This window comes from Ursus maritimus, unplaced genomic scaffold (genome assembly GCF_017311325.1).
Source record: "Ursus maritimus isolate PB19 unplaced genomic scaffold, ASM1731132v1 scaffold_14, whole genome shotgun sequence".
NCBI classification, from domain to species: Eukaryota; Metazoa; Chordata; class Mammalia; order Carnivora; family Ursidae; genus Ursus; species Ursus maritimus.
In genome coordinates, this window is record NW_024423786.1 from 50,750,753 (window position 1) to 50,767,849 (window position 17,097).

Genomic DNA, 17,097 nt, shown 5'->3' on the forward strand with positions numbered 1-17,097 from the left:
GCCGGGATCACGCCCTGAGCCCAAGGCAGACGCTTAACCGCTGTGCCACCCAGGCGCCCCGCATTTTTTTCAAATTTTGAATCAATTGTTGTCTGATAGTCTTTAGACTGTGGGCAATTGTTCAGCGGTGGAACTTGCACGTTAAAAATATCCTTTTTAGTCTTTTCCCGATAGTTTCCTAACAAAATTTTGATAACTGAAAAAATCTGTTTTATCATCCACCTAAAAATCTTTCTCTTTATTTTGTGTGTAAGATTCCGAGTCATACATGTAGCCGAGCAAAGTTGTAAGATCAGATCTGGCGGGGGGGCGGGGGGGAATGGCTTTAAAAACGCCTGTTGGTTTTACACCCCCTGTCACGCAGGCTACTCACATAGCCAAAAGCTAGAAGCCACCCAAGTATCCATTGACAGATGAGTAGGTAAACAAAATGTGGTGTACATACAAGGAATATTACTCGGCCTGAAAAAGGAAGGAAATCTATGACACACTCAACGTGGATGAGTATTGAAGACATCGTGCTCAGTGAAACAGGGCATTCCTGAAAGGACAGATATTATAGCACTCTGCTTAGAGGAAGTTCCTAGGGTAGTCAAATTCACAGAGACAGAGAGGAGAGATGGGAGCTGGGGGTGGGCCTGGGGGTGGTCAGTGCCGCATGGGGACAGAGTCTCAGTTTGGAAAGATGAGAAAGTTCTGGAGACAGATGTAGGGGTGGTTTCACAACAATGTGAATGTACCAATGGCACTGAGCTGTGCACTAAAATGGTTAAAATGGTAACTTTTATGTTATATATATAGTGTGTGTGTATATATATATATATATATATATATATATATTTTTTTTTTTTTACCACAATATCAACAAAACAAGTTAAAAAAGAACTTCTGCTAGACATTGGTCACCTGATTTCAGGTTCCAAAATTAATAAATTTTTAAAAGATTTTATTTATTTATAGAGAGAGAGCACACAAGAATTAGGGAAGAGGCAGAAGGAATCTTCAAGCAGACTCCCCACTGAGCATGGAGCCCAATGCAGGTCTGGATCCCACGACCCTGAGACCATGACCTGAGCCAAAAGCAAGAGCTGGACACTTAATTGACTGAGCGACTCAGGCACCCCGCGTTTTGCGGTAATTTCTAATCCATGGACCAAAGGACAAAAAAAAGTCCCAGGTATTGCAATTAGGCTGTTCCGCTGAGGAATCTCCACAGCACCTATTCCTCCGACTGTAGATGAAAGGGTTCAGCATGAGGGTGACCATTATGCGCACCACTGAGGCCACTGCATCCTTTTTGGGGAAGGTTCGAATCATACAGTATGTAGCCTTTTCAGGCTGACTTTTTTCAGTAACTTAGTAACTGAAGTAACAAGCTTTTAAAGTTCCTCCATGTCTTATTGTGGCTAGATAGCTCATTTCTTTTTAGTGCTGAATAATATTCCATTGTCTGGATGTCCCACGGTTTATTTATCCATTCATTCACCGATGGACATCTTGGTTGTTTCCAAGTTTTGGCCATTAAGAATAAAGACACCATAACCATCCATGTGCAGGTTTCTCTGCACATAAGTTTTCCAGTCCTTTGGGTAAATATCAAGGAGTGTAATTGCTGGATCAATGTAAGACTATGTTTAGTTTTTTAAGGAGCCACCAAACTCTCTTCCAAAGTAGCTGTACAATTTTGCATCCCCGCCAGCAATGAATGAGAGCTCCCTTGCTCCACATCCTTGTCAATATTTGGTGTTGTCAGTTAGTGTTAGTATTCTGGATTTTGATCATTCTAATAGCCATAGAGTGGTCTCTCATTGTCGTTTTAATTTGTGTTTTCTTTTTTTTTTTTTAAGGTGTACAGCATTCTTTTTTTTTTTAAGATTTTATTCAATTATTTGCCAGAGAGAGAGACAGCACAGCAGGGAGAGTGGCAGGTGGAGGGAGAAGCAGGTTCCCTGCTGAGCAAGGAGCCGGGGCGGGACTCAATCCCAGGACCCTGGGATCATGACCTGAGCCGAAGGCAGATGCTTACCCAACTGAGCCACCCAGGCATCCCTTAATTTGCATTTTCTTGAAAACATATCATGTGGAGCATCTTTTCATATGCTCATATCTTCTTTGGTGAGATGTCTGTTCAGGTCTTTGGCCCATTTCTGCCCTTTTTAAATCAAATCATTTGTTTTCTTATTGTTGAGTTTTAGGAGTTCTTTGCGTGGCGGGGGGGGCTGGTTGGCTCAGTCAGCTGAGCAACGGACTCTTGATTTCAGCCCAGGTCGTGATCTCAGGGTCATGAGATTGAGCCCCTCGTGGAAGCTCGCATTAGGCTCTGCACTTAGCTGGGAGTCTATTTGAGGTCCTCTCCCTTTGCCCCTCCCCCCTGCTTGTGTGCTCTCTCTCTCTCAAATAAATACATAAATCTTTATTTTTTTATATATTTCTAAGATATTTTTAATTATTTATTTGAGAGAGAGAGTGAGTGAGAGAGAGCACAGGGCACGGGCAGAGGGAGAAGCGGTCTCCCCACTGAGCAGGGAGCCCAATGTGGGGCTCAATGCCAGGACCCTGGGATCATGACCTGAGCCAAAGGCAGCCACCTAGCCAATTGAGCCACCCAGGTGCCCCTAAAATAAATAAATAAATCTAAAAAAAAAAAAAAAAGAAATGTCAGACACAGAAAGACAAATACCATATTATTTCACTTATATTTGGAATCTGAAAAAGGAATGAACAAACAACAAAAAACCCCAGTTTCTTTCGTTCTTTTTTTTTTTTTAAGATTTTATTTAGGGACGTCTGGTGGCTCAGTCAGTTAAGCGTCTGCCTTCCACTCAGGTCATGATCCCAGGGTCCTGGGATCAAGTTCCACATCAGGCTCCCTCTTCAGCAGAAGCCTGCTTCTCCCTTTTCCTACTGCTCCCCCTGCTTGTGCTCTCTCTGACACTTAAATAGATGAAATCTTAAAAATATGTATACACACACACACACACACACACACACACACACCCCAAACAGAAAGGGTAAACACATCACATGTATATACAGCTTGATGAAATGCTCTGAGGTGGACATACTTGTTAACTGCCAACCAGATTAAGCTATGCAGCATTACCAGCACCCCAGAAATACCACACATTACTCCCCAAAGATCATTGCTATTCTTTTTTTTTTTAAATATTTTATTTATTTATTTGACAGGATAGAGACAGCCAGTGAGAGAGGGAACACAAGCAGGGGGAGTGGGAGTGGAAGAAGCAGGCTCCCAGTGGAGGAGCCTGATGTGGGGCTCGATCCCAGACCACCGGGATCATGCCCTGAGCCGAAGGCAGACGCTTAACGACTGTGCTACCCAGGCGCCCCAGATCATCGCTATTCTGACGTCCATCACCAGAGATGTGATTTGTTTATTTTGGGCCTTGATATAAATGAGGTCATACTGGAAAAAACATTTCAAAGAATGATTCCATGATAGCTCCACATGAAATTTTCCATATCTCAGAACCCAAACTGGGCTGTAAAATGCACTTTAACAGGCATCCCTGGGCATCTTGGAGAACCTTGCTCTGGATACCAAGCAAGACTTGGCCAAAGATGTTTCTTGATTCTCAGATTTGTAAAGAAACCGGAGATGGAGCGAGATGTTCCCTAAGGGAAGCTGTGTACCCTGGAGGCTACACCCAAGAGGAGAGGAATATTTTAGGAAGAAAAAGTCCCAGTGGGGTCAGAGGGGTGGGGCTGGAGGACATGTGTGTATGTTGGGGGGGTCGTGTGGATCGTACATGTGGCTCCAGCTCTGCTCCCAGTGGGTAGACAGGGCAGAAAAGATCACGTCCCTGACCCTTCAGAGGGGGTGGGGAGTCTCCAGAAACAGACAATCAAAACAGCAACTTATTTAATGAGAAGTGAGGGAATTCAGCCCTTAAGAATCCTCCTGTGCCCTTCACCTCAGGCTTGCCTCTCCCACGTCAGGAGGAAATGCCCTTGGGCCCCCATGCTTAACTATTGGTCCCTGCTTCTCTGCCCTTATTTGTCTTCCACTGAGAGAAGCTAATATAACAGAGCCCAAATCTTCAGCAATTCCATTGTGATGTCCTAGCATTGCTCTGAAACTGCTGTGGCCTAAAGAGGTAAGGAGACGGGGGAGCATAGCTTTTACTTGCATGGTTTCCTGGCATATAGGTAGGGATGCAGAGGGAGGAAAAGCCCACTCAAATCAAGTGAAAGTCCCTGGCTCTGGACAGGGCTCGCCAAGCCCCCCTGCACCTTACGTCTTTCCTCATCTCTAGCTCTGCTCTCCTTTCTCTGCCTCTTAGTTCTGGGTCTCCTCCTCAGAACTCTCTCTCCACCCGCTTGTACATCCCTCCCTTTTATTTTCTAGAGGGAACTTTCCACATGTACGGAGCGTCTCCCTTGTGCCTAACACAGAGCTCAGGTACTGCATTTAAGAAGGTAACTACAATGTGTTGCTTCCCTCAGAGGATGAAAGCCTCAGGAACAAACACATGCATGCACTGTGACAGCTGCCCCATGTGGTGGTCCAGTGTCTACAAGGTACAGAGGAGGTGCAAAGAGAGGGTGGTCAGCGATTCTTAGGGGGTATTAATAAAGGACAGAGCACGGGAGGAGGGATAGGACTTTTCCAGGTGAATAGGCAGGAAGAGGATGCCAGGGGAAGGTAAATGCAAAGGTCCAGAGCTACAAAACTGCATAGAATGTACCTAGAATTGTAAGAAATATCGAGTATCTGATATCTAAGCATTATTTTCTAATAGATAAAAATCTGACTCTCATACGAATATATGGTGAGTATATGTCAAAGACTTATTTATTAATGAGGGAGCCAGGAGAGTAAAGCTAGTTTGCCGAGCATTTGAGGAATAGGGATTTATACACATAGGAAAGGAATAATGAAATTAGTTTCCCAAGTTGGATGCAAAAATACAGTAGCTATGGGGGTACCTGGGTGGCTCAGGTCATGATCTTGGAGTCCTGGGATCAAGCCCTGCATCTGGCTCCCTACTCAGCAGGGAGTCTGCTTCTCCCTCTCCCTTTGCCCCTTCCCCCACTCATGTGTATGCGCTCTCTCTCTCAAATAAAATCTTTAAATTTCTTTTTTAAAAAACCTGCAGCTTTTGGGGTTATCTTCTCTACCAGACAGAGATTCATCATCCCACAGGGCAATGGACAATAATCTTTGGGATGATCTTCTTAGCTGAACAGAAACAATCTGCATCTCTACTGGACAAAAATCACTTGTAGTTTATTAATCCCCCATGTGTTAGCACTGACGTCACAGAGTTAGGTCTCAAGCAAAGAAGGAATATTCCCCCAGGAAATGGGAGAATTAAGTTGGCCTCTTTGGCAATACTTCAATGTAATGTTCAAAAGAAATGCAGCCATCCTTTTGAGGAATTTAAAAATTTTGGGTAATTTCCTCCTTAATACAAGGGATGGATCAGAAGACAGGAGGGGGTTGGTAGAATGGGTGATGAGGCCAGAGCAAGAAGACAGGGGCCAAACCACGGAGGGAGTGGAGTTTGGATCTTTCCCTGGAGAGATACTGAGCCACTGAATGACTTTTAAAAGTTGTAGGCAATGATGAGGTGGGAGCCATCCTGACCTCTCCTGCATAATGGGCTAGGAGGGTGCCAGTCTACGTGTAGCCCAGATGAGAAGCTACGAGGACCTGAATTAAAGCCCCACTGGCAAGTGAAAGTGTCCAGTGAAAGTTTATGTTGCCATTTTGATACCAAAGAGCCAGATTCTCCCTAAATACTGATCTTCACGTAAAAGTCTTGTAGCATAGCCATCCTCACCCACTCCTGACTCCCCATGTCCTACTGCACGGAGGGTCTCAGATGCTCCCACTGGCAAAGTTCCTCTCATTTGTCTTCCTACGATCCATGGAATCCCGAAGCAGTCAAATTCACACTTGTCCTCTAGGCTGATTATAGTCTTCTCACATCTGAAAAATCTGCCCTAAATCAGATCTTTCATTCTGTGTGCCTGCCACACACACCCACCACCACCACCACCACCACCACCAACACATACTCAGAATCAAAGCAAGGATCTCCAGCACTTTGCTAGAGTCATCAGCATGTCTGCCTTCCATCAGTGGTCTGCAAACAGTGGACATTACTCCCAATTCACAATCAGACTCATTAATCTTGCAACCAGGTGGACAGCTTTCTAGTCCTGCAGGCTGTTACCTTTTAGCTGAAAGCACCAGATATGATGCACACGCTTCTGTGCTGGTAAATATTTGGTCAGTTCTGGGTGTATGTGTGTGTGAGGGTGTTTCTGGATGAGACTAACATTTGGACCTCTAGACTGAGTGAAGCACATTGCCCTCTCTGATGTGGGTGGGCCTCCTTGGATCCACTGCAGGCCTGCACAGAACAAAAAGGCTGAGTAAGAGATCATTCCTTCTGCCTGACTGCCTTCAGGCTGGCTTGCTTCCAATCTGGAATTGAAACGTCAGCTCTTCCTAATATAAGCTGCGCTTTTATATTTCCTTATAAATTTTCCCTCTCTCAGACTTTAATTTGCCTTTTAATGTCATTTGGTATTATTTTTTTAAGGATTTTATTTATTGACTTGAGAGAGAAAACACAAGCGGCGTGAGGGCCGAGGGGCGGAGGGAGAAGCAGAGACTCCCCACTGAGCAGGGAGCCCTACATGGGGCTCGATCCCAGGACCCCAGGATCACGACCCGAGCTGAAGGCAGATGCTCAACCAACTGAGCCACCCAGGTGCCCCATCATTTGGTATTATTGATAAACACATAATTTATTGTATATACTTTAAACAACTGATCTAATTCTTTGTAATCTTTCACTATTTCGCTTAGGAACTTTGCATACACTTTTTCTTAAATGTATATAAATTTGAAGACAACTGCCTCTGAGTTTAGAAACTCCCTCCTGTCACAGAGACCTAATATTCAAACGTAAACTAAGGCTTCTTCCTTTTTTTTTTTTAAACACGGTGAAAGAAAAGGTAGGGCTCTCATTCTCTGTTCAGTTGAAAAGCCTTCATGATAAATGTTGTCGCTTCCTGGTTAAAGGATTTTATGATAGGGAATTTGCTCTACCACACCCTGAAAATTTCTTCTGTCACATTTTATTTTTTAAAGATTTTATTTATTAGACAGAGAGAGATAGAGAGAACAAGCATGGGGAGCAGCAGGCAGAGGGAGAAGCAGGCTCCTGGCTGAGCAGGGAGCCCAAAGTGCAGCTTGATCCCAGGACTCTGAGATCATGACCTGAGCTGAAGGCAGATGCGCTCAACTGACTGAGCCACCCAGGAGCCCCTTATTTTATTTTTTTTAAGATTTTACTTTTAAGCAATCTCCACACCCAATGTGGGGCTTGAACTCATAACCCCAAGATCAAGAGACCCATGCTCTGCTGACTAAGACTACTGGGTGCCCTGGGACATTCATTTTAAAGAGGTGATCCTGGTAGTGGTGATAGAAACAGGAAGGCGAGGATGTTACTGAAGAGATTTTGGTCAACTAAAGAAATCACAACTCTTAGGTAAGACATTTGACCTCATGAGTTTGAAATGTATGGCATATTCTTGTTTTGTCATTGTTTTAACATTATTCTTGCCTCTTTCCAGGCAATTTCCGTAACTTGTATGGAAGCAGGGAACCAAACAGTGGTTTTAAAATTCATCCTTCTGGGACTTTCAGAAGATATGGACTCACAGCCCCTCCTCTTTGGGCTGTTCCTGTCCATGTACCTGGCCACCGTGCTGGGGAACCTGCTCATCACCCTGGCCATCTGCTCTGACCCCCACCTCCACACCCCCATGTACTTCTTCCTCTCCAACCTGTCCCTCACTGACATAGGTTTCACTTCCACCACCGTCCTCAAGATGTTAGTGAACATCCAGACACGAAGCAACACCATCACATATGAAGGCTGTGTTACCCAGATGTATTTTTTCATGATTTTTGCTGGACTAGACAATTTGCTATTGACGGTGATGGCCTATGATCGGTTCGTGGCCATCTGTCACCCCCTGCACTACATGGTCATTATGAACCCTCACCTTTGTAGTCTCCTGCTTCTGCTTTCTTGGTTAATCTGCCTGACATATTCTTTGTTGCAAAGCTTGATGTTTTTGAGGGTGTCCTTCTGCAAAGAGACAGAAATCCCCCACTTCTTCTGTGAGCTTACTCAGATCCTCCAGCTTGCCTGCTCTGACACCCTTGCCAATGACATCCTGCTGTATTTTGTAACTGGCCTGCTGGGTGTTATTCCCCTGACTGGGATCCTTTTTTCTTATTATAGAATTATCTCCTGCATAATGGGCATTTCCTCGGTTGCAGGGAAGTATAAAGCCTTTTCCACCTGTGGGTCTCACCTCTTGGTTGTCTCCTTGTTCTATGGTGTAGGCCTTGGGGTCTACCTCACTTCTGGAACAACTCATCCCTCCAGAAAGTCCTCAATAGCCTCAGTGATGTACACGGTGGTCACCCCCATGCTGAACCCCTTCATCTACAGCCTGAGGAACAGGGACATGAAAAGGGCTCTGAGGAGACTTTTTAGAAGAGGAGCTTACTCTCAGTGAGATAACCAAAGCTAGGGACAGACGACAGAGATCCAAAGTGCTGATAACTGGTGTTGCTTAATATGTAATCTGAAGACAAAACATAAATACTATTCATGATTTACTAGAAAAACATTCCTGAACTGAAGACAGACTTGAAGCAGCACACCAAAATCTCATCGTCCATTCAAGAAAAAGAATGGTCAACCAATAACTAAACTTCTCATGAAAATACACTGTTTCAAGGACACAGACTCCTGTAAGCATCAAGGGAGCAGAAGACAAAGCAAGGAGTGCACTGGGGAGAAGTGGGGCAGGAGTGACAATTGTTTCATGTTACTAACTCATCTTCACCCTTCTCAGTTATGTTCTAGCTTCTAGCACCATGAATGCCAGACCATGGGCTTCCCTGGTCTCAGTGTGGAAACCATTACCTATCTGGATGGTCTCATACTGACCTCCCTCACCCCATAAAATTTTACTTACTGAATCTTGCTTTGGTGGTGGCCATTGACCTATACTTGGGATGTTAATAAGAAGCTTCTTTAGGAAACTCACTGTAGTGTCTATTTTAAGTGAAAGAAAATCCTGGCTTTTGTTGATCCACATAAGAAGCAATCTACTTGCCATCTTCCTTGCCTGGTACACACTTTGCCAAATCTTCACATGCCTGGCTCCTTCTCATAATCAGGCTTCGAATCAAAACTGTCAGCTCTTCAGAGGCCTACCCTGACCACCAACCTCCTACCAATCCAGATTTCATAGCACTTGCCATGTTTTGAGCACAGTGACCAAGAGGGCCCAAATCTGCCATTATTCCCAATGGCGCAATCTTACACAAGTTACTTCTCTGTGCCTCTATGCCCTTATCTGTAATAATGATGACAATACATTTCCTGAAGAGTTCTGGTGGGGATCAAATGTTACACATAAGAGCGCTCAGAACAGTGTCTGCCATAAGCACTCAGTACGTGTCAGCCGTCACGATCCATGAGGGCCACCAAGGTCTGTGTTGGCCATGAAAAGGTGCGGAGATTGTGAACAGTCACCATACCTTTAACCCTATTAACTACAATAGCTTGCACTGCCATGGAGCAAGGGAGACGGCACAGGGAAGGGATCCATAACCACCAGGACAGATTTGGGAAAACTGACTAGAGAGGATTGAACAGGCTATGGGTTTAGATGGAGCTGAGTGCATCTCCAGAGCTCACTCAGGGCACCAAGGAAGCCACATAGGAGAGGGGCCCTGTTCAAAGCTGGGCCCTCTGAACAGCCCCAGGAACACCACATGCTGGAGGTCAGATCTGCACAGACCAGGAGAGAACTTTCCTGAACCTACAGATTAAGGATTAGACCAGGAAGTGGCCCCAGACAGAGACTCCCTATAACAGGGAACTGTGAAGGCAAAGCATCCTTTATACTGGTTGAGCTAGACTGGGTGGAATGGGTAGATTCTCTTGAACTGAGGGCAAAAAATGTCTTAGATTGATCTGAGGACTGTTGAACCCTCTTGGTGATCACTAGATTTGGACTCAGGCAGATTCATCCTCTTGTCCCATCGAGTGGCCGAACCCAACTCCATCAAGAACTATTGCCTAAACTTATCATAAATCCCATTGCAAACCACTGGAGACACACCCAGGGAAAGAAAACAGATCAACGGCCAGTGTCATCCAACTGAGTCGTACTTCTCTACTAAAAGGGGACTTCTATCAACCAACCAGATAGGATGCCATCCATAGATAACACCTACGATTCTCAATGCCCAGAAAAGAGATATAAAGGCTCTAATGTCTCTAAAAACACAAATGAATGGTGGGCCTCAGGTAGAACGTGGCTGGAGAGTGCTGCTTTCACCTACCTACATCAAGACTTCAAGGTACAGAAACATGGAGCCAGTGATCAGAGCTTGCAGGGTTTACTCTGTCCCAGTAGTACATAGGAGCCCAGGGAATTAGCCAGATTTATGATTTTTGAGGCCCTTCAGATAGTAGCTGCTTATTACCAGGGTCTTAGTAGCTGGAGAAAAAATTTCAATCTCATAAAAGAATGTGCTTTGGTCTCCTGGGGTGATCAGCTTCTCACTGATAAGCCAAATTTTCTCCCATTCCAGCACAGTTTCCATGCCTCCACACCACATGTAACTCCGAGGCACCCCAAACAAGTGCCTGCTCAGATCTCTGCATCTTCCACCAGAGGGCACGAGAACCTCCACCGTGAGCCCTGTACATAGGCCACAACTTACCAAACTGATTAAGCATGTGCAGTTCATATATGGTAGTTATAGCTCTATAAAGTTCTGTCATTTGGACTTTTTTTTTTTTTAAAGATTTTATTTATTTATTTGAGAGAGCAAGAGAGAGAATGAGCAAGGGGGAGGGGTAGAGGGAGAGGCAGACTCCCCACTGAACAGGGATCCTGCCCCAGGATTCAATCCCAGGACCCTGGGATCATGACCTGAGCTGAAGGCAGACGCTTAATGACTAAGCCGCCCAGGTGTCCTCTCATTTGGCCCTGTGGGGATTCCAGAAATGGCCACCATTTCTTCCCTTTCCTGTACCCACTTCTATGTGACTGATGACCCCTCCACTCTGGGCCCAGGAATGTGAATGCACTGGTCAATGGGGTGCCAAGATGACACAAGCAAGGACTTGACGAAAGCTTGCACAGGGGAGCTGTTGCTCTTCTGGAATGCTCTGGCAGGGCAGGTACAGGCCTTGTCTGGATTGTTGGAGGAGGTCTTGAGTGAAGGCATTGGCAAGCCGAACTGGCAGCCCATGGCAGACACAAGGGAGCCTTGCCAAGCACAGCGCAACCTGTCAGCCAACAATAAACCGTATGGTGGTGTTTTTAAACCACTGCTTTGGGTAGTTTATGCAGCAGATATAAACACACGCTACTGAAGGGCCTGGTTACCTGTCTAAACTGCCCCTCTCCTCAAACATCAGTGGATTTTCATCAACTTCCAATTAATGTTTGAGACGGATACATAAAATGTTGATGCATATGTCGTGTATATTATATAATCTATCCCACATCACCCCGCCAGGTTTATCTACCATTTCAAAGAGAATCCTGTAACCTGTCAGAGAATGATTTTTTCTGTGCCTTTGCAACCGGAATTGGCATGTTTATTCAATTCTGATCACGAACACTATACACAAGCCGTCTACACTTAGCTTGCGTCACCTCTATGTAGCTCTCGTTGTCAATATACCCTCCTTGGGACTTCCTGAACGGACTAACTGCCCACACTGGCAATCTTATTGTTTACATGTCTCTCCTCCTAGACCTTTATTCCCTTGAAGACAGTACCTTATTGTCTCTCTTCGCAAATTCAGTGTAAGGCACTTCACCAATATCCATTGGCTCCCTCAAGGGTAACCCGAGTGGACTGGAGTTACCCAAACATTGAGGATACAGCTGGTTCCTATTGGAAAGACCCAAAGCACAGAACGCTAGAGTGAGACATGAAGACTGGGTAAGAGTGTAATTAGAGGGCCCCTCCAGAGAGATCACATGCAAGATGTTTGTCCTGACAATGGCAGGGAAGCGCAATGAGATGCAAGAGGTCGAGGCCACTTAGGTGTCACTGGGAATTGAGCTTCCTTCTGCTCTTGTAATTGATGTGATGGAGGGACTGCACAGAGCGTAGCTGCGCTGGATTCCCAAGGCTCCTAATTAAAGACACAGCCCCATTTTATCTATGCCAAGAAAGTGCTCTCCTCTCCCTGGGCCTGGCCTCTAAGGTACATTTTTTCTTCCCCCAGACTTAGGCAAACGCCAGTCAATGACTGCTCTTCACTAATGAGCCTGGGAAAACTTTCACCGAGGCCTGTGGGACGTTGAGCACCTCTGCTCACAGATGTGCAAGTGCCACCACCGCTCACACAATTATCTGCATGGAAGCACTGCAAGTGGAAAGGAAGGGTGCCGGGATTTCAGGAAGGCAAATGGAAGCTGCAAAGCCACGACCACACGCCCCTCTTTGTTGTGCACCGTCAGCCAAACCGATTCACCGAGTGCAAGCACCTGATACCATGGTCTGTTTCCAGCAGGTAAGCACTCTTCTCACCTGTCTTCTGTAGGAAATGACCACCTTACAGTGGTGTGTGGAAGACAGCAAGTTCATCTGTGTGAAGTATTCAAATCTGCCATCTTCTTGGATAAGGTAGAGAAACTCTTTTTAAAACAATTATGAGAAATATGAAGTCAAAACAATTGTCAAAGGCCCAAGGCTGGAACTCGTCTTTAGGAAACATATTTATTTATTTTACTCTCAAGGAGTAATTGGTAGGCTTACAAAAAAAAATCAGCTTTTATCCTGAATTCAGGTAAGTAGCAATGGGACAAAACAAACATAAAGGAACTCTTGTTGCTTAAAATTGAAGAATGAGAAGGATCTTCTTGGCTCCTGTATGAAGACTCCAGTTAAAAGAGTTGCTAGTCTTAGCCCAGATTTAAGGAATCTCTAGAAGAACCCAAAGGAAACAGGGACACAAGAGGAAACTCTGGCCTTTCACACAATAACTACAGCACCCTGTAAACACAGGCTAACGTCTAGCCAGGAAAACTAAAACACACTGGGGGCCTATTACTGCTGATCCTTTACCTAGTGTGTCATGTCAAACTTTCAAAAAAAAAAAAATTGCAAGGCGTGTTAAGAGGCAAGTAAGAACAGTCTAACATGAGATAAGCAAACGTCGGAACCAGACTCAGTTATAGAAGAGTCAGACCAGGAATCTAAGATAACTACGGTTAATATGCTACGTGTTATCTAATGGAAAAAGCAAACATGCAAGAACAAATGAGTAATAAAAGCTGAGAAATGAAAACTCTAAGAATCAAAAGGAAATACCAGAAATCAAAACACTACAACAGAAATGAAGACTATCCCTGATGGGTGTGGCAGACTGGACCCGGCTGAGGAGAGACTCGGTGAACTTGGAAGATGCTTCAATAGAAACTTCTAAAACAGAAATGCAAAGAGAGAGAGAGAGAAAAAAGGAATGAAAAAGACAAAATATTCAAGAACCATTGGACAATTTACAGAAAGTGTAGCATGTATGTTAAGGGAATACAAGCCCACGTTGGGGGGGGGGAGAACAAGAGAGAATATTTTAAAAATAATAATATACGAGAATTTTTCAAAATTCGTGACAGACACCAAACCACAGATCCAGAAAACTGAGAGATCATCAAATGGGATTAATTCCACCCCCACAAAGCATCTCCATCTAGGCCTATTATATTCAAACTGCAGAAACTCAACATACAATAAACCTAGAATTTACGAACAAAAATGAAAAAGATTCTTGTACTGGGAAATGTAAAAACCTCTATTAACTCCTGAATGAAAAGGGAAATACAAACTGAAATTATGGAATTTCAAAGAAATAGTGATGATCAAAACTATGTATTAGAATCCATGAAATGCATTTTAAAGCAGTAATCAGAAGAAAATTCAATGCAGAAAGCACTTGTTGATTCCCCCTTCTGATCAACAAGTGCTTTCTGCATTGAATTTTCTTCTGATTACTGCTTTAAAATGCATTTCATGGATTCTAATACATAGTTTTGATCATGAGAAACAAACTGAGGGATACAGAAGGGAGGGGGGTGGGGGAATGGGATAGACCGGTGATGGGTAGTAAGGAGGGCACGTATTGCATGGTGCACTGGGTGTTATACACAACTAATGAATCATCGAGCCTTACATCGAAAACCGGGGATGTACTGTATGGTGACTAACATAATATAATAAAAAATCATTATTAAAAAAAAAAAAAAGAAAAAAAATTAAAAAAAAAATTAAAAAAAAAAAAAGAAAGCACTTGTTGATAAAATGAAAGACTAAGAATAAATTAATTTCTGGTTAAGGAAAAAAGTGGAAAAAGATAAACCAAAAAGAAAGCATAAAGAAGCAGTGGAGATAAAACCAGAAATTAATGAGGAAAACAGAAAAATAATATATCTAATTAGTAAAAATTCCATTTTTAAATAAGCAAAGAAACCAGTAGCTCACCTGATCCAGGAAAAGAGAAAGCAAATATATAAAAGAGGTGATGAGCACTGAACCAGAAAATATTTTAAAAATCATGAGACTACTTTGCTGATCTCCACGCTAAATGAAATAGATAATTTCCTAGGAAAATACAGATTACCAACATGGATTCAAGTTAGAAAGCTCAAGAAAGATAAATTTCTATGGAAGAAATAAAATTCCTAAAGAAATATACCACTAAAAAGCACTTGACTGAGACGGTTTCACAAGGGAATGCTACCAAATCTTCCAAAGCCACACAGTCCTAATGCCATATAAGTTATCCCTGAGCACTGAGAAGGAAAAATTCCCAATACCTTTTATGAAGCAAGTGTAAAACTAATACCTAACCAGACAGAGACGGTACAAACTACAGACCAATTATCATATGTTAATACCAATGAGAAATTCTAAACAAAATAGTAGCAAAAAAGGACCCAGCACCATTTTAAGAAAACAATACACTGTAAACAAGTGAAATTCACTCCCGTAATGCAAGATTTGTTGAATACTGAAATATTTATTAATATCATATACTTTATTAATAAATCAGAAGAATCATGATTCTCTTCATAGATGCTCAAAAAAACGGACAAAATTCAACACTCATTCATGACAAAACATTCAAGAATATAGGATATCTTCTCAATATGATAAAATAAATATAATACCTTAGTTCTAAAAGACATTATCTTAATGAACGGGCAAACACGGGGGCACCTCCTCTAGGACACAGCAAGGACGCCCGCTATCTCTGCTGCTATTTGTCACTGTGTAGAGGTCATTAGCCAACGCAGTTAGACAAGAAAAAACAATTAGAGGCGTAAGAACTGGTAAACAAGGTATCTCAACTTGCAGGTGATATGGCAGTATACCTGGAAAACCCCAGAAAACCAGTCATATGGCGAACTCAAAAAATAATTCAGCAAAGTAGCGAGTTATGAACTTAGCTTTCATGTACAAAGCTGTTTCTGTGAACAGAAAACAATGGTGGAGAAAAGGTCATTTATAATAAATGACTAAATACTTAGAGAAAACTTAACAAGAATGTATAAAACTTGTATATGGAAAACTTTTAAACGTTCCCAACAAACACGAAAATAGACCTGAACAAATGGAAAGACATCCTCTGTTCTTGGATAAGTGACTTTACATTGTAGAATTGTTAGTTTTCCTCAAGTTCACTTAGAAATTCAAGGCAATGATAATAAAAATACCAACAAGCTAATTTTATGGCGTTGAACAAGATAACAGGAAAAGTGCGTGTATATATATTAAAAAAAAACCCAAGAAAACAACAGGGCGCCTGGCTGGCTCAGTCAGTAGAGCATGTTGACTCTTGATCTCAGGGTTGTAAGTTTGAGCCCCATGTTGGGTACAGAGGTTACTTAAAAGAAAAGAAAAATCTTAAAAGAAAAACCAAGCAAGAATACCTAGGAAGACACCGAAAAAGAGGGGGAACTAGACATTCTAGACATTAAAGCTTATTATAAAGCGTCTTATAATTTAAACACTGTGGCATGGTACATGAACAAATAAATCAGTAGAATAAAAAGCCCAGAATTAGACCAAATACATAAGGAATTCAATATATGACAAGGTGACATCTCATATTCCTAGGGCCAAGATGTACTTTTTGTATAAATAATGCTGGGTTAATATGGAAAAAGTAAAACTAAGATTAACAGCTCACACAACACAAAAATCAATCTCACATGGACTATAGATCTAACTATATACAGACCTATAGGTATATACTAAAACCAAAAACCAAAACCGAAACCAACTTGTAGAAGAAATCAAAGAATGTCTGTCTTCTTGCCTTCTGGGTGGCAAATACTTCTTACACAGGAACAGAAGAGTGCTGTCCAGGGGCACCTGGGTGGCTCAGTCATTGAGCATCTGCCTTTGGCTCAGGGTGTGATCCCGGATCCCTGGGATCGAGCCCCGCATCAGGCTCCTTCCACTGGGAGCCTGCTTCTTCCTCTCCCACTCCCCCTGCTTGTGTTCCCTCTCTCGCTGCCTTTCTCTGTGTCAAATAAATAAATAAAATCTTAAAAAAAAAAAAAAGAGTGCTGTCCATAAAATTAAAATTAGGAACTCATTTCAACCAAATACACCATTTAAAACACTGGAGATAAGCAACAGAGTGGGAGAAAACATGCACCATCCAGAGGGCTCATAATGGAATACGTAAATCACAGTTAAGAAAAAGGCAGGCAGGGGCGCCTGGATGGCACAGTGGTTAATTGTCTGCCTTGGGCTCAGGGCGTGGTCCCAGCGTTGTGGGAATCGAGCCCCGCATCAGGCTCCTCCGCTATGAGCCTGCTTCTTCCTCTCCCACTCCCCCTGCTTGTGTTCCCTCTCTCGCTGGCTGTCTCTATCTGTGTTAAATAAATAAATAAAATCTTAAAAAAAAAAAAAAGAAAAAGGCAGGCAACTTCAGTATCTTAACCAACTCTATAAAATAGCTTGTTGGGAAACAAATCTGCACAACC

General features: G+C 43.1%; 1 protein-coding gene across 1 annotated transcript; it reads left to right on the plus strand.

Annotated features, from left to right (window-relative positions):
- The first annotated feature begins 7,416 nt into the window (after positions 1-7,416).
- LOC103676333 (olfactory receptor 7D4-like) lies at positions 7,417-8,574 on the plus strand. The gene has a single exon (XM_008705490.2). The coding sequence runs from the start codon at positions 7,561-7,563 to the stop codon at positions 8,572-8,574; it is 1,014 nt and encodes a 337-aa protein (XP_008703712.2). The 5' UTR covers positions 7,417-7,560.
- The last annotated feature ends 8,523 nt before the right edge of the window (positions 8,575-17,097 follow it).

Excerpts from the sequence above, each read along its gene's own strand:
- LOC103676333 (XM_008705490.2), top strand. The coding sequence starts at position 7,561 with ATGTATGGCATATTCTTGTTTTGTCATTGTTTTAACATTATTCTTGCC.